Source organism: Musca autumnalis, unplaced genomic scaffold, assembly GCF_047663935.1.
Source record: "Musca autumnalis isolate F117 unplaced genomic scaffold, ASM4766393v1 scaffold_3, whole genome shotgun sequence".
NCBI classification, from domain to species: domain Eukaryota; kingdom Metazoa; phylum Arthropoda; class Insecta; order Diptera; family Muscidae; genus Musca; species Musca autumnalis.
The window spans coordinates 238,063,158-238,081,815 of NW_027411866.1; the positions used below are offsets into that span (position 1 = coordinate 238,063,158).

At 32.8% G+C, this 18,658-nt stretch overlaps 1 protein-coding gene across 4 annotated transcripts in view; it reads right to left on the reverse strand.

Annotated features, from left to right (window-relative positions):
* The window catches only part of LOC141399155 (uncharacterized), a 162,516-nt gene that overhangs the window by 23,871 nt on the left and 119,987 nt on the right, over positions 1 to 18,658 (reverse strand). For all 4 annotated transcript variants that reach the window (XR_012411782.1, XR_012411783.1, XM_073977333.1 and 1 more), the window contains exon 3: positions 2,635 to 2,847. Coding sequence is in view for 2 of the 4 variants with exons in the window: in XM_073977333.1 (XP_073833434.1) it covers positions 2,635 to 2,847 (213 nt within the window). In the remaining 2 variants the exon portion in view is untranslated. The remainder of the gene's footprint in view (positions 1 to 2,634; positions 2,848 to 18,658) is intronic.

The following is an 18,658-nucleotide window of genomic DNA, read 5'->3' on the forward strand; positions in this document are numbered from 1 at the left end:
TTTTCACCAACGTGGATATTTTTTACCAACGTGGATTTTTTAAAAATATTTTTTCACCAACGTGGATATTTTTTACCAACGTAGATTTTTTAAAAATATTTTTTCACCAACGTGGATATTTTTTACCAACGTAGATTTTTTAAAAATATTTTTTCACCAACGTGGATATTTTTTACCAACGTAGATTTTTTAAAAATATTTTTTCACCAACGTGGATATTTTAAAAATATTTTTTCACCAACGTGGACATTTTTTACCAACGTGGATTTTTTAAAAGTATTTTTTCACCAACGTGGATTTTTCAAAAATATTTTTTCACCAACGTGGATTTTTTAAAAATATTTTTTCACCAACGTGGATTTTCTAAAAATATTTTTTCACCAACGTGGATTTTTTAAAAATATTTTTTCACCAACGTGGATTTTTTAAAAAAATTTTTTCACCAACGTGGATTTTTTAAAAATATTTTTCACCAAAAAAAAAATATTTTTTCACCAACGTAGATACTTCTTACCAGCGTGGATTTTTTAAAAATATTTTTTCACCAACGTGGATTTTTTAAAAATATTTTATCACCAACGTGGATTTTTTAAAAATATTTTTTCACCAACGTGGATTTTTTAAAAATATTTTTTTTACTAACGTGGATATTTAAAAAAAATTTCTCTCCAACTTGGATTTTTTAAAAATATTTTTTCACCAACGTGGATTTTTTAAAAATATTTTTTCACCAACGTGGATTTTTTAAAAATATTTTTTCACCAACGTGGATTTTTTAAAAATATTTTTTTTACTAACGTGGATATTTAAAAAAAATTTCTCTCCAACTTGGATTGTTTAAAAACATTTTTTCACCAACGTTGATTTTTCAAAAAAAAAAAAATTAAAACCGTTGATTTTTTAAAAATATTTTTTTACCAACGTGGATATTTAAAAAAAATTGTTCACCAACCTGGATTTTTTAAAAATATTTTTTCATTAACGTGGATTTTTTAAAAATATTTTTTCACCAACGTGGATTTTTTAAAAATATTTTTTCACCAACTTGGATTTTTTAAAAATATTTTTTCACCACCTTTGATTTTTCAAAATTATTTTTTTTAACCAACGAAAATTTTTTAAAAAATATGTTCACCACCCTTAATTTTTTAAAAATATTTTTTCTCCAACGGAGAGTTTTTAAACATATTTTTCAACAACGGGGAGTTTGAAGAAGTCCTTCAGGTCTTCTATGAAGAAGACATTTAGGTTCTCTGTGAAGAAGATCTTTAGGTACCCTGCGAAGAAGATTTTGGGTATTCTATGAATAAGACTCTGAGGTCTGCTGTGAGGTCTGATTAAGGCCCTTTATATCTTCTTTGAAGAAAGTATTTAGGACTTCTATGACGAGGTTCTCTATTTCTTCTATAACAAAATCTTTAGGACTATAGAGAAGACTTTCATCTCCCTAAGAAGACCTTTAGGAAGAAGAAAGTAATCCCCTCTTATAACTATTAGGCAACCGTCGACAGCAAATGTCCGACAAAAACCCCAAAGTGATTGCATTGATTGCACATCAACTCCATTAGACAGCGAGTGTGGTGGTGGTGGTGGCATCATCAGCCACCCATTATTATGGCTTTGGTCATAATCGTTCATACGCCTTGTCTCATAGGCTGCGCTCACTTACTATTACAAAGTGTGGGTACTTTGCTTGGTCATTATCGAACGGCAAAAACAACAACAACCAGCGACTTTACAAGTTTGACTAGCTTGGACAGGCTTGCTGGTTGGCTGGCGGGCGCATTGCATCAAAGTACCCCAATGAACGCCATGAGTGTGAGGTAGGTACACATTTCAGTGAAAGTAATCATAAATTGTGCGGCTGCGCAAAAACGAAAAAACACAAATCTGGTATTTTTTCCCAGCAACAACAGAAACAGCAAAGCTATGATGAGTTCAGATGCGGCAGCAACCACATTCACCGTTCGATGGATTGAGTGAGTGCTTGTGTTTAAAGTTGGGCAAACATCATTACTTTTTTTGGGGTCCTCTTTTTTGGTGTGTGTGTTGGTTTGTCTGTCTTCGGAATAGAAGGTAATGTGGTTGGTTTTTGTGACTTTGTTGTTTCTTTGAAGCTGAAAAAACTCACATAACACTTTATTAAGAGACCAAGCGAACGAAGTGAAAGCATGTGAGCCAAAATCAGAGCTGAAAGCTTAGGTGGTAACATGTTTTTTTGGTGGCGTTGGTGATTGTTTTGCCATTTTTTCCTACGATGGACCTATCAATTTCAAAAGGCCGCCATCAGGGGAAGCTTTACAAAAGGATTAACAGGTTTTTTTTGGAAATTGTCTTCAATCTCCTACATGCTACATTGTTATTATTTTTCAGCTCTTTACTTCTATCCCTCTTTCCAAAGTCACCCACTGACGCAACAGCGAACTACTGTTAACTAACATTTTGCTTAAGACAGTTAGTTATTTATTGGCTTGGCTTCGTTAGGCGTTTATTTCGTGGAATGGTAGACAACAAATAGTTGGCCCAACAGAGACGACAACATATGCCAGCCAGCAGGTTATTGATCTCCCTTTGAATAAACATACACACGTCACATAGCTTCCATTTAGATCATAGTCTGCCTTTTTAACTTACCGCAGCACGATTTGCCAAAGTCCAAACGCACCAACTGCACCATATAGGGTTCCAACAAATTAACATACCACCATGGAGAACGTTCCGATTTGGTTAGGGAACATGTTTCGGGTGTGAAAAAAGCTGAGGTTGAGCCGTCAATGGCTTTTTGGGGAGCACCGGAACCTTCGGTTGATATTTGCATGGGTGCTTTGCCGGCGGCGACATTTAGAACTGGAAATGGAAGAGAAAAGACAAATAAAATGATTAATAAGAAATATCAACTTTTTATAGAAAAAAATCATCAGGTTATAGCGGAAATATTTTTCAGACTTTTATTTATAGAAAAAAAGTATATTTTCAATTTGTTTTGATTTTTTAAAAGTAAATTTTCATCAATGTGATTTTTTTAAAAATATTTTTTCAACAACGTGGATTTTTTACAAATATTTTTCCAACAACGTGGATTTTTTTAAAAATATTTTTTCATCAACGTGGATTTAAAAAAAAATCATCAACGCGGATTTTAAAAAAAAATCATCAACGCGGATTTTTTAAAACAAAAAGTTCATCAACGTGGATTTTTTAAAAAACATTTTCATCAACGTGGATTTAAAAAAAAAAAAAAATCATTAACGTGGATTTTTTAAAAAAAATTTTCATCAACGTGGATTTTTTAAAAAAAATTTTCATCAACTTGGATTTTTAAAAAAAAAAAATTTTCATCAACGTGGATTTTTTAAAAACAAAATTTCATTAACGTGGATTTTTAAAAAAAAATTTTCATCAACGTGGATTTTTTAAAAAAAAAATTTCATCAACGTGGCGACTTTTAAGAAAAGATCCTCAGGTTGTTGGGGAGGTTTTATTCGTATAGAAGAAAAATCCTCAGGATACTGAGAAGGTTTTTTCATACAGATAAAATATCCTCAGGTTACTGAGGAGACTTTTTCGTATAGAAAAAATTTCCTCTGTTTACTGAAGAGACTTTTTCGTATAGAAAAAATTTCCTCAGTTAACTGAGGCAACTTTTTCTTTACGAAAAAATCTCCTCAGTAAACTGAGGCAACTTTTTCTATACGAAAAAATCTCCTCAGTAAACTGAGGCAACTTTTTCTATACGAAAAAATCTCCTCATTAAACTGAGGCAACTTTTTTATACGAAAAAGTCTCCTCATTAAACTGAGGCAACTTTTTCTATACGAAAAAGTCTCCTCAGTAAACTGAGGCAACTTTTTCTATACGAAAAAGCCTCCTCAGTAAACTGAGGCAACTTTTTCTATATGAAAAAGTCTCCTCAGTAAACTGAGGCAACTTTTTCTATACGAAAAAGTCTCCTCAGCAAACTAAGGCAACCTGAGGAAATTTTTTCTATACGAAAAAGTCTCCTCAGTAACCTGAGGAAATTTTTTCTATACGAAAAAGTCTCCTCAGTAACCTGAGGAAATTTTTTCTATACGAAAAAGTCTCCTCAGTAACCTGAGGAAATTTTTTCTATACGAAAAAGTCTCCTCAGTAACCTGAGTTTCCTCAGCTTTGAGGCAACTTTTTCTATACGAAAAAGTCTCCTCAGTAAACTGAGGCAACTTTTTCTATCCTCCTCAGTAACCTGAGGAAATTTTTTCTATACGAAAAAGTCTCCTCAATAACCTGAGGACATTTTTTCTATACGAAAAAGTCTCCTCAGTAAACTGAGGCAACTTTTTCTATCCTCCTCAGTAAACTGAGGAAATTTTTTCTATACGAAAAAGTCTCCTCAGTAACCTGAGGAAATTTTTTCTATACGAAAAAGTCTCCTCAGTAACCTGAGGAAATTTTTTCTATACGAAAAAGTCTCCTCAGTAACCTGAGTTTCCTCAGTTTCCTCAGCTTTGCGGCAACGTTTTCTATACGAAAAAGTCTCCTCAGTAAACTGAGGACATTTTTTCTATACGAAAAAGTCTCCTCAGTAACCTGAGTTTCCTCAGTTTCCTCAGCTTTGCGGCAACGTTTTCTATACGAAAAAGTCTCCTCAGTAAACTGAGGCAACTTTTTCTATCCTCCTCAGTAACCTGAGGAAATTTTTTCTATACGAAAAGGTCTCCTCAGTAACCTGAGGAAATTTTTTCTATACGAAAAAGTCTCCTCAGTAACCTGAGGAAATTTTTTCTATACGAAAAATCTCCTCAGTAACCTGAGGAAATTTTTTCTGTACGAAAAAGTCTCCTCAGTAACCTGAGGAAATTTTTTCTATACGAAAAAGTCTCCTCAGTAACCTGAGGAAATTTTTTCTATACGAAAAAGTCTCCTCAGTAACCTGAGGAAATTTTTTCTATACGAAAAAGTCTCCTCAGTAACCTGAGGAAATTTTTTCTATACGGAAAAGTCTCCTCAGTAACCTGAGGGCATTTTTTCTATACGAAAAAGACTCCTCAGTAACCTGAGGAAATTTTTTCTATACGAAAAAGTCTCCTCACTTACCCGAGTTTCCTCAGTTTCCTCAGCTTTGAGGCAACTTTTTCTATACGAAAAAGTCTCCTCAGTAAACTGAGGCAACTTTTTCTATCCTCCTCAGTAACCTGAGGAAATTTTTTCTATACGAAAAATTCTCCTCAGTAACCTGAGGACATTTTTTCTATACGAAAAAGACTCCTCAGTAACCTGAGGAAATTTTTTTATACCAAAATTTCTCCTCAGTAACCTGAGGAAATTTTTTCTATACGAAAAAGTCTCCTCAGTAACCTGAGGAAATTTTTTCTATACGAAAAAGTCTCCTCAGTAACCTGAGGAAATTTTTTCTATACGAAAAAGACTCCTCAGTAACCTGGGGAAATTTTTTCTATACGAAAAAGTCTCCTCAGTTACCTGAGGAAATTTTTTCTATACGAAAAAGTCTCCTCAGTTACCTGAGGAAATTTTTTCTATACGAAAAAGTCTCCTCAGTAACCTGAGGAAATTTTTTCTATACGAAAAAGTCTCCTCAGTAACCTGAGGAAATTTTTTCTATACGAAAAAGTCTCCTCAGTAGCGTGAGGAAATTTTTTCTATACGAAAAAGTCTCTTCAATAACCTAAGGAAATTTTTTCTATACGAAAAAGTCTCCTCAGTAACCTGAGGAAATTTTTTCTATACGAAAAAGTCTCCTCAGTAACCTGAGGAAATTTTTTCTATACGAAAAAGTCTCCTCAGTAACCTGAGGAAATTTTTTCTATACGAAAAAGTCTCCTCAGTAACCTGAGGAAATTTTTTCTATACGAAAAAGTCTCCTCAGTAACCTGAGGAAATTTTTTCTTTACGAAAAAAATCTCCTCAGTAAACTGAGGCAACTTTTTCTATACGAAAAAATCTCCTCAGTAAACTGAGGCAACTTTTTCTATACGAAAAAGTCTCCTCAGTAAACTGAGGCAACTTTTTCTATACGAAAAAGTCTCCTCAGTAAACTGAGGCAACTTTTTCTATACGAAAAAGTCTCCTCAGTAAACTGAAGCAACTTTTTCTATTTCTATACGAAAAAGTCTCCTCAGTAACCTGAGGAAATTTTTTCTATACGAAAAAGTCTCCTCAGTAACCTGAGTTTCCTCAGTTTCCTCAGCTTTGAGGCAACTTTTTCTATACGAAAAAGTCTCCTCAGTAAACTGAGGCAACTTTTTCTACACAGTTTTCTATACGAAAAAGTCTCCTAAGTAAACTTAGGCAACTTTTTCTATTTCTATACGAAAAAGTCTCCTCAGTAACCTGAGGAAATTTTTTCTATACGAAAAAGTGTCCTCAGTAACCTGAGGAAATTTTTTCTATACGAAAAAGTCTCCTCAGTAACCTGAGGAAATTTTTTCTATTCGAAAAAGTCTCCCCAGTAACCTGAGGAAGTTTTTTTTATACGAAAAATTCTCCTCATATAGAAAAATTTGCCTTAGTTTACTGAGGAGACTGTTTCGTATAGAAAAAGTTGTCTCAGTTTACTGAGGAGACTTTTTCGTATAGAAAAACTTGCCTCAGTTTACTGTGGAGACTGTTTCGTATAGAAAAAGTTGCCTCAGTTTACTGAGGAGACTTTTTCGTATAGAAAAAGTTGCCTCAGTTTACTGAGGAGACTTTTTCGTATAGAAAAAGTTGCATCAGTTTACTGAGGAGACTTTTTCGTATAGAAAAAATGCTTCATTTTACTGAGGCTGGTTTTTTCGTATAGAAAAAGTTGCCTCAGTTTATTGAGGCTGGTTTTTTCGTATAGAAAAAATTGCCTCAGTTTACTGAGGCTGGTTTTTTCGTATAGAAAAAATTGCCTCAGTTTACTGAGGCTGGTTTTTTTTGTATAGAAAAAGTTGTCTCAGTTTACTGAGGCTGATTTTTCTTTTCTTTCCACAAGACACCATAAAACCTGTCTTCACATAACATCATAGAGAACAATTGCTTCCAAATATAACCGGATATGAGATTTAAATTAAAAGTTACAACCTCCTCCAGTTACAGTTAAATCTTGATAAATTTAAAAACACATTTTTGAATTTATTCAAAATTCTTCGCACCACCCATTGCACAAAAAAAGGCACGACAGGTAGCCATTATTTTAACTGCTTCCGAAGAAAAAAACTATGATTTCGTTCTTCTAATTATTTGAATTGGTGGTACAAAGAAAAAGCCGATGCCGTAGAACACGAGGCGTCGAAGGAGGTCAGAAGGGAGTTAAAAGTAGAAAATTACAGAAGAAAACTAAAAACTGAGCAACACTTTCCGAAGCCACGTGATGTGCCGGTAATAACTTAATAATAAATCCCCTTACATCAAGGTAATAATGTTTTTATGATGTGTTTCTCCTTTGAGCGGGGCAGGGTAGGGATGACAATATTGGAGGAACACAATCATAGATATGGGTAGACAAATATGGCGGAATTTCGGAATGTATTTTACCACCACTTACGAAGGGCCTAAGAGACAAATTTGAAACAGTAGGGTGTGATAGAGATTTTGGGATTATCCAGAATTACAGGAGGAATTAAGCCCTCTTTAACCTGATGTCAAAAATAGTTCGTCTCTGAAGGAAGGAATAGAAATGTTAATTTCGAGTTGTAGAAAATTTTATTGGGAGTGAGACCCTCATTAACCCTATGCCAATAAGGGTTCTTCATCGGCATCCCTAATCCCCAGTCGCTGTTAACCCAGCTGAGTAACAATAATAAAAATCAAGCTGGGTTCAAACAATACCACTTGTTGCTTTAACTACCAAAGAAAATCTGCAAAAAAATCTAAAAAAAAACAGAAAGAACAGCAACAATACAAAACAAATCTCAAAACCACTAAAGGTGGTAATAAAATAATGGCATGGTTCTCTATCTTATCTTGGAATAATAAACCAATTCTAACTGCCACCACATGTGGCGTTACTTCAAACAGCCAACAACAACTGTGCAAATGATCAGCAGCGAACATTTAGAAGAGGAAGAAAATAATAAAAAAAATCCCCCATAGAAGCTTCTGCTGATTATGTTACAGTTTCTCCAAAGGGGTATCCGTGGTGGACAGACTTTCTTTGTTGGTTGTTGGTTGATATTATCTCTTGACTAGCTTAAGCTCTGCTGTTCAGTTTTTTTCTTCTCGTTTTTCTTCTTACTTCATCTTTCATTTTCATTATGTTTACGATACGATTTAGTTTATCAACTGTAAAAAATCTGGGCTATTTCTTAACAAATATTTCTTTTCTTTTTTTCGTTGATGGAGAGCGGAAGGGAGAGATAGAGAGGTGGTAACCATCCAGCACGCTATGCAGTCTAAGCAAATTGCAAACTATTTGAAAGAAACAAAAAAAACTTTAGCAAAAAAATGGTGTAACTTCTTATTATACTTGTGCCTGTCATCAGTGTCTAGGCATGTGAGTGAGTGCCTGCATATACTAAAGGGAGTGAGTGTAGTGAGGATTGCGGTTACGCTTGGCGTTTAACAGCATGGCATGCAAGCCATGATGCCATGCCATACCGTGGCTTAGTTCGTTGTTATAAATTGTAATTCGTATGGAAACACTTTGCATGCATTTGCAATTCGTAGATATGCGGTTTAATGGAAATGTGACCTTTAAGAGGTAGGTCGGAATTAGTTTTTGGGAGATTCGCCAAATAAATATAGAAAGGGGACAGGTTAATAGGAACTGCAGTTTTTTATAGACAAACTGTTAAAGCTTCAGCGGTAATAACAGATTTTCGTATTAAAAAAATCCTCAGACTACTGAGGAGACTTTTTCGTATAGAAAAAATTTCCTCAGGTTACTGAGGAGACTTTTTCGTATAGAAAAATTTTTCTCAGGTTACTGAGGAGACTTTTGCGTATAGAAAAAATTTCCCCAGTTTACTGAGGAGACTTTTGCGTATAGAAAAAATTTCCTCAGTTTACTGAGGAGACTTTTGCGTATAGAAAAAATTTCCCCAGTTTACTGAGGAGACTTTTGCGTATAGAAAAAATTTCCTCAGTTTACTGAGGAGACTTTTGCGTATAGAAAAAATTTCCTCAGTTTACTGAGGAGACTTTTGCGTATAGAAAAAATTTCCTCAGTTTACTGAGGAGACTTTTTCGTATAGGAAAAATTTCCTCAGTTTACTGAGGAGACTTTTTCGTACAGAAAAAATTTCCTCAGTTTACTGAGGAGACTTTTGCGTATAGAAAAAATTTCTTCAGGTTACTGAGGAGACTTTTTCGTATAGAAAAAATTTCCTCAGGTTACTGAGGAGACTTTTTCGTATAGAAAAAATTTCCTCAGGTTACTGAGGAGACTTTTTCGTATAGAAAAAATTTCCTCATTTTACTGAGGAACTTTTTCGTATAGAAAAAATTTCCTCAGGTTACTGAGGAGATTTTTTCGTATAGAAAAAATTTCCTCAGGTTACTGAGGAGACTTTTTCGTATAGAAAAAATTTCCTCAGGGTACTGAGGAGACTTTTTCGTATAGAAAAAATTTCCTCGGGTTACTGAGGAGACTTTTTCGTATAGAAAAACGTTCCTCAGGTTACTGAGGAGACTTTTTCGTATAGAAAAAATTTCCTCAGGTTACTGAGGAGACTTTTTCGTATAGAAAAAATTTCCTCAGGTTACTGAGGAGACTTTTTCGTATAGAAAAAATTTCTGAGGAGACTTCTGAGGAGACTTTTTCGTATAGAAAAAATTTCCTCAGGTTACCGAGGAGACATTTTCGTATAGAAAAAATTTCCTCAGGTTACTGAGGAGACTTTTTCGTATAGAAAAAATTTCCTTAGGTTACTGAGGAGACTTTTTCGTATAGAAAAAATTTTCTTAGGATACTGAGGAGACTTTTTCGTATAGAAAAAATTTCCTCAGGTTACTGAGGAGACTTTTTCGTATAGGAAAAATTTCCTTAGGTTATTGAGGAGACTTTTTCGTATAGAAAAAATTTCCTCAGGTTACTGAGGAGACTTTTTCGTATAGAAAAAATTTCCTCAGGTTACTGAGGAGACTTTTTCTATAGAAAAAATTCCTCAAGTTACTGAGGAAACTTTTTCTATGGAAACAATTTCCTCAGGTTACTGAGGAGACTTTTTCGTATAGAAAAAATTTCATCAGGTTACTGAGGAGGCTTTTTCGTATAGCAAAAGTTGCCTCAGGTTACTGAGGAGGCTTTTTCGTATAGCAAAAGTTGCCTCAGTTTACTGAGCAGACTTTTTCGTATAGAAAAAATTTGCTCAGGTTACTGAGGAGGCTTTTTCGTATAGAAAAAATTTCCTCATGTTACTGAGGAGTCTTTTTCGTATAGAAAATATTTCCTCAGGTTACTGAGGAGACTTTTTCGTATAAAAAAAATTTCCTCAGGTTACTGAGGAGACTTTTTCTATAGAAAAAATTCCTCAAGTTACTAAGGAAACTTTTTCTATGGAAACAATTTCCTCAGGTTACTGAGGAGACGTTTTCGTATGGAAAAAATCCTCAGGTTACAAAGAAAAAATTTCCTCAGGTTACTGAGGAGACTTTTTCGTATAGAAAAAATTTCCTCAGGTTACTGAGGAGACTTTTTCGTATAGAAAAAATTTCCTCAGGTTACTGAGGAGACTTTTTCGTATAGAAAAAATTTCCTCAGGTTACTGAGGAGACTTTTTCGTATAGAAAAAATTTCCTCAGGTTACTGAGGAGACTTTTTCGTATAGAAAAAATTTCCTCAGGTTACTGAGGAGACTTTTTCGTATAGAAAAAATTTCCTCAGGTTACTGAGGAGACTTTTTCGTATAGAAAAAATTTCCTCAGGTTACTGAGGAGACTTTTTCGTATAGAAAAAATTTCCTCAGGTTACTGAGCAGACTTTTTCGTATAGAAAAAATTTCCTCAGGTTACTGAGAAGACTTTTTCGTATACAAATAATTTCCTCATGTTACTGAGAAAACTTTTTTGTATAGAAAAAGTTGCCTCTGTTTACTGAGGAGACTTTTTCGTATAGAAAAAGTTGCCTCAGTTTACTGAGGAGACTTTTTCGTATAGAAAAAGTTGCCTCAGTTTACTGAGGAGACTTTTTCGTATAGAAAAAGTTGCCTCAGTTTACTGAGGAGACTTTTTCGTATAGAAAAAGTTGCCTCAGTTTACTGAGGAGACTTTTTCGTATAGAAAAAGTTGCCTCAGTTTACTGAGGAGACTTTTTCGTATAGAAAAAGTTGCCTCAGTTTACTGAGGAGACTTTTTCGTATAGAAAAAGTTGCCTCAGTTTACTGAGGAGACTTTTTCGTATAGAAAAAGTTGCCTCAGGTTACTGAGGAGACTTTTTCGTATAGAAAAATTTCCTCAGGTTACTGAGGAGACTTTTTCGTATAGAAAAAGTTGCCTCAGTTTACTGAGGAGACTTTTTCGTATAGAAAATCTGCCCCAGTTTACTGAGGAGACTTTTTCGTATAGAAAAAATTTCCTCAGGTTAGTGAGGAGACTTATTCTATAGACTTTTTCGTATAGAAAAAGTTGCCTCAGTTTACTGAGGAGACTTTTTCGTATAGAAAAAAGTTGGCTCAGTTTACTGAGGATACTTTTTCGTATAGAAAAAAGTTGCCTCAGTTTACTGAGGATACTTTTTCGTATAGAAAAAATTTCCTCAGGTTACTGAGGAGACTTTTTCGTATAGAAAAAAATTCCTCAGGTTACTGAGCAGACTTTTTCGTATAGAAAAAAATTCCTCAGGTTACTGAGGAAACTTTTTCGTATAGAAAAAGTTGCCTCTGTTTACTGAGGATACTTTTTCGTATAGAAAAAATTTCCTAAGGTTACAGAGGTGCCTTTTTCGTATAGAAAATTTTCGCAGCTTACTGAGGAGACTTTTTCGTATAGAAAAAATTTCCTCAGGTTACTGGGGAGACTTTTTCGTATAGAAAAAATTTCCTAAGGTTACTGAGGAGACTTTTTCTATAGAAACAATTCCTCAGGTTACTGAGGAGGCTTTCTATGGTAACTTTTGTTAAATTTATAGTCTTTAAAAAATTAGTTGTGTGAAAAAAATTGAATTTTGTTTGAAAAAAAACAAACTAATTTTTCTTTAATATTCTTTTAACAATAAGCGGTGGAGATTACCTTGAACGTTTTCTGGAAAATTAAAGACCGAATAAGCTATAAGCATTCTATTGTTTGCTGGTTTTGGCATTGTGAAAAAAATTATTAATAAGAATTTTTAATTATGCAGGCTTTAATGTGAGAAATTAAGTTAGCAATTTTAAACGGGAAAATGAAAAGCTACCTTCTTGGATGAAGGTTATTTTGTTTTTTTTTTCACACATGATTCAGAGGAGACAAGTTTCCACAAAAATTCTCTAAGGGACAAGGGAGGCCTCTCTAATACCAGTTAGTGCATCCCGATTCATATTTGATCAATAATGTGGGACTCAAGTTGTATGGTCAGGTCCAAACGGCGTGTCTTGAAACACCACTATCAGATAATTTTAGCTGTATTAAGGTTATGTAAAAAACAGTTTCTTTTAGAATTTGTTTTCGACGCGCAGTGTCGACGTTTTATTTTATTAGGTATCCCAACTTAATACAATTCCTTTATTTTAATTATCGTCAGGCTCAATTCCATTTTTTATTGTTTTAATATTTTGTTTTTAAGTTTGGATTATTACCCCAATGGCTTGAACTTTTTTAATTTTTTATTAAAGCAACTTATTTATAAGTGGAGAAAATTTTGTTTTCTTTTTTAATTTATCAATGGTCATAGGTCTGAAATGAGTGAGATTCGGCTAATGTGTGATCCAAACCCACAGCAATCTCAAATGTGAATAACTTAGCTGATTACACAGGCCAACATAATAATCTGTGTTATTGATGTTTATTTTTTATGCCAATAAAAATTTTTTATTTTATTTTTGATTTTAATGCCGATATATGTTTCTTTAACAAATGCAAATCAGACCATTCCTATTATATTAAGAAAACCCAAATCCCATTAGAAATTTACAATATCTTGTAATACTCATCTATGGCGGTGGAGATAAAAGAAATAAGAAAAGCTTTTAATTTTATCAACATCGCCCTTGTTAATTAGTGGTCTGACATTTATGCCGCCTGTTTCCATTAAAACTAACATGGCCAACTGCCAGGTATTAAATCTTAAAACGATGCACATCCGCCTTCCAATGATGCACAATGATGTTAATTCATAAACCAATAAAAACGAAAGACTTAAGACACAAGAAGTATGCCATACAAAATGAAAAGACTTAAGAGCCAAACATCATATCAAAAATTTTGTTTTATGGAATCTGTAAAGAAATTTTAAAATTTGTTTTTGTTGCTTTAATAAATTGTTTTATAGCCACTAGACAAAATTACAAGATGTAATTATTTTTTTTTCTTGATCACTTATCACACATCTTGTTGTGTGCATTATTATTTTCCATAGTTTTTGGTGTTGTTGAAACTTAAATTAGTTCCGGTAAAGATATAAAGAAAAACATAAACAAATTAATGTTGAAATTTATGTGCGTTGTGTTTTTAAAAACAAATTTACTTTCGTTGTCATTTTTAGAGTTAGAAACTTTGATGTAATCTGGGAAGCGAGGAAGTTCAAGTTTAAAAAATACCCACTACAAGAGTCTCTCCATTTCATTCATACCAAGAAAAAGTATAACGAAGTTGCAGACATATTTAGAGTAAATTTCTTAAAAAGACGATTGGGTAAAGCTTCATCACAAACAACGGAGATTTATTCGAGATATGAAATTCGTTTTTGGGAATATATGTATATACGGAATATATGTTTTTATACGATTATAGTATACAAAATTCGTCACCACACAAAATATCTGCATCACCGATTGTTAATTTCTATATGGGATTCGATAGTAAACATATCGTAACTATGGAAACCACAAAATTAGCTCAAAATATTGGAAGGTGTGGGCGTAGCGTGCTCGTAAAGACGACATTTTTTTTTTCGCAATTTTGGAAAATACTTCACTTTTCCAAATTTCTGGAAAAAGAAACTATGATAGATATTGTGTTCATTGTTTTTTTTTTTTTGTTAGGTAGGTAGGATTGTGGCCTTTAAGAACCGTTCCAATAAATTAATGTAGAGTTTACATGAAGTGAGGTATTTTATTTTTCCTCAGGTACTAAATTTTAGTGAAATTCCAACTTTAGTGGACCAGAACTGTTAGGGAACAGTTTGGAACAATGTTCCGTTTTCACAGTATGATGTCCCAGAGTATCCTCTTTCAGCCCATGTATAATTATGTATCCGCCCCGTTCCGCCCGTTCAACACTTCAAAAATGTGTGTTTTAACGGTATGAAAAAAACTCATATAAGTTATAGCTTTTTTACACAAATTTATATAAGAGTTATATAAGCTTTATGAAAATCTATCTTTTATTTTAATTTTAGAAAAAATTAAATGTTTTAAAAAAACAAATTTTGAAAATTTTTGAAAAAAAAGTTTTGAAATTTTTGAAAAAATTTTTTTGAAATTTTTCGAAAAAAAATTTTTGAAATTTTTTTAAAAAAAATTTAATTTTTTTGGAACAGCTTGGAACAAAGTTCCGTTTTCACAGAATGATGTCCCAGAGTGTACTCTTTCAGCCCATGCATAATTTTGTATCCGTCCCGTTCCACCCTTCAACACTTCAAAAATGTGTGTTTTAACGGTATGAAAAAAACTCATATAAGTTATAGCTTTTTTACACAAATTTATATAAGAGTTATATAAGCTTTATGAAAATCTATCTTTTTTTTAATTTTGGAAAAAAATAATTTTGAAATTTTTTGAAAAAAATTTAAAATTTTTGAAAAAAAAGTTTTGAAATTTTTTGAAAAAAATTTGAACAAAAGAATTTATTCAAATATTTCTATCCGTTATATAAGTTTTATGAAAATCTATCCTTTTTAAATTTTGGACAAAAAAATAAATTTTTTTGAAAAAAAATTTGAAATTTTTTGGAAAAAAAAACATTGAAATTTTTTGAAAAAAAAAAATTGAAATTTTTTGAAAAAAATTGAAATTTTTTGAAAAAAAATTGAAATTTTTTGAAAAAAAAACATTGAAATTTTTTGAGAAAAAAACCTTGAAATTTTTTGAAAAAAAAATTGAAATTTTTTGAATTTTTTTTTTTTGAAAATTCTTTTAAAAAAATGTTATCCATTTTATTTTAATTTTTTGTACTTTTATTGTTTTGTATTGCTGTTTGATCTTTTTTAAATAGTTAGAATATTTGAACAACTCAAAAACTCTCATATTTTGAAACCAAAAATATTATTAACTTTGACCTTGAATTTATCTGCAACTATTAGACCGAATTCGAATGTTTCTAATGCATAGGAAAGCTGATTATGTTATCTGTGGAACAAAAGAAAATATTCAAATATCTCTATCCGTTATATAAGAGTTATATAAGTTTTATGAAAATCTATCTTAAAAAAAAAATAAATTGTTCGAAAAAAAAATTTGAAATTAAAAAAAAAATTGAAATTTTTTGAATTTTTTTTTAAAATTTTATCCAATTTTTTTTTAATTTTTTGTATTTTTATTGTTTTGTATTAGTGTTTGACCTTTTTTAAATAGTTAGAATATTTGAACAACTCAAAAACTCTCATATTTTGAAACCAAAAATATTATTAACTTTGACCTTGAATTCCTCTGCAACTATTAGACTGAATTCGAATGTTTCTAATGCATAGGAAAGCTGATTATGTTATCTGTGGAACAAAAGAAATTATTCAAATATCTCTATCCGTTACATAAGTTTTATGAAAATCTAGCCTTTTTTAATTTTGGAAGAAAATAAATTTTACGAAAAAAAAATTGAAATTCTTTAAAAAAAAAATTTTGGAAAACAATTTTTGATTTTTTTTTTTAAATTTTAACCAATTTTTTTTTTTAATTTTTTGTATTTCTATTGTTTTGTATTGGTGTTTGACCTTTTTTAAATAGTTAGAATATATGAAAAACTCAAAAACACTCATATTTTGATACCAAAAATATTATTAACTTTGACCTTGAATGCAGAGGAATTCAGGGCCAAAGCTAATAATATTTTTGGTATCAAAATATGAATGTTTCCAATGCATCGAAAAGCTGATTGTGTTATCTGTCGAACAAAAGAAATTATGCAAATAAATCTATCCGTTCAAAAGTTACTGAGTTTTGACCAGAAAAAAACGATTCTGAACCACTGTGCGTTGAAGGATAAAATTGAAATATTTTCTAGTTCATACATACATACATATGTTCCCACAACATCCCTGGAGGGACAAGGGAGACTTCTCTCATATCAATGAGTGCACGCCGATTCGTATTGGCTCAATGATATGGGACCTACTTTTTATTGCCGAGTCCGAACGGCGTGTCTTACGACACCACTTGAAGAGAAGTTTTTCATGGCTTAAATACTCAGGTTCCAAGCCATGTCTGATTTTGGTATTCCTGCAAAGCTCATTCGACTTTGTAGAATGACATTAACTGAGACGAGATCCTCAGTTAAAATTGGAAAGAACCTCTCCGAAGAGTTTACTACCAAAAGAGGTTTCAGACAAGGAGACGGCCTGTCGTGTGATCTATTTAACATCCTACTGGAAAAGGTCATACGAGACGCGAAGGTCAAAAGAAATGGAACAATATACACGAACAGCCACATGTTACTGGCTTATGCCGACGACATTGACATCATGGGTCGATCGGTAAAGGAAGTAACTGACACCTTTGCAAAAGTCGAAAGAGAATCTGCTAAAGTTGGTCTGGCAGTAAACGGAGTAAAAACCAAGTTGATGGTATCGACGCGTAATATGTCCATAAACACCGCACCATCTGTGAATGTTGGTACCTATAATTTTGAGGTAGTAAAGGACTTCGTCTACCTCGGCACCGCCATAAACACAACAAATAACATCAGTTGTGAAATACGAAGAAGAATAGTGTTGGCTAACAGATGCTACTTTGGGCTGAGTAAGCAGTTTAGGAATAAAGCCACCTCTCGTCAAACAAAAATAACACTGTACAAAACACTGATACTACCCGTGCTAATGTATGGTTCCGAAGCATGGGTACTTGCTCAAGCAGATAAGGCAGTGCTTTGTGTGTTTGAGAGAAAAATTCTACGAAAGATCTATGGGCCAATCTGTGTTGACGGCGAATATCGGCGTCGTATGAACATCGAGCTGTATCAACTATACAATGACATCAATATAGTTGAACGAATCGAGATACAACGATTGCGATGGCTAGGCCATGTTATAAGAATGAGTGATGATGAACCCGCTAAAAAGGCGTATAAATACGGGCCGCATGGAGGTTCTCGCAGATCTGGAAGGCCAAAGCTTCGTTGGAGCGAACAAGTGAAACGAGATATCACAAAGTTACATATCCCAGATTGGGAAAATACAGCAGCAAACAGAGAGGATTGGAGATTTTTTCTTAGTTCGGCTTATGGAACAAATGTTCTGTAAAAGGCCAGCTAAGTAAGTAAAGTAAGTAAGTAAATACTCAGGAAATGTCGCCGGCATTACTGAGGGGGAATTTTGCCACCGTTGAAAATTTGATGTTGCTTGGCCTGGGATTCGAACCGCAGACCTTCTGAGTGCAAGGCGGACGTGCTAACCATTGCACCACGGTGGCTTTATAGCCAAAAATGAAATTCGACCTTATGGCCATGGTCTACAGAAAATGCTAGCTTAATTAATAATATTATTGATGGAAATATCAGAATGGATTATAAACTCATAAACGGTTAGGCCCCTTGAAATCATGTCAAGAAGTTTTCCTTTTTATTAAAAAAAGTCCATATTAAAAATATGTAAAATAAATAATTATTTTCATTTTTTCTACTCTCCTCTTCAAAATGCCTCAAATTACAGCCTACATTTTAAAACAAAATTCAACCCCTTATTAAATTCCAATTAATAACAAAAGACTTAAGACACAAGCCACTACATGACACTTTAAACAACGCCCATAGGTACACGATCAAAGAATGCAAGCGTGTATTTTGAGACTTCTATGGAGAGGGGAAAATTCAATTCCACAGCTAATCACAATGTAATTGCTTTATCTTCGTTTTTTCTTTCTTTTCCAATAAAGAAGAAATCATTTTTGTAAAATTTAAACGATTTTTAATTATTTTCGTTTTAACTTTTTTCCGGAGTAAAGAAAATGTAAGTGAAGGGGAATGAATGTGACTAAGCAACATTTGATACAAAATAAATCGGCTATTTCAAAACAAAATGAAAAAAACTAAAATTCCATAGATCGTGCTTGTAAATACTGTTGCAGCATGTATAATTATGACATAACTATGTAAGAAAATGGGTGTAGGGCAATTTTCTTTAACACTCTAATATTGGATGTTGTTTGAATAACCCCGATGAATGTTTTCCATTCAATCTTAAGCAGTTAGGTAGTCAGAGAGTTTCGGATCATTTCATTAACTATATTGTTATCTAATTATTATTTTTTTAAAAATACAAGAAATGTCTGGTACCAAAAATCTGGAGCACCAAACAAATAGAAGACCCTTCTATGGTCCCTTTGAAAGTTTATGTCGGGAGGCAAGCTAAAATAGTGACCAATACTCTATCTTTCTTGGAAATATTCCTTTTTTGGAAATATTCGTTTCAAGA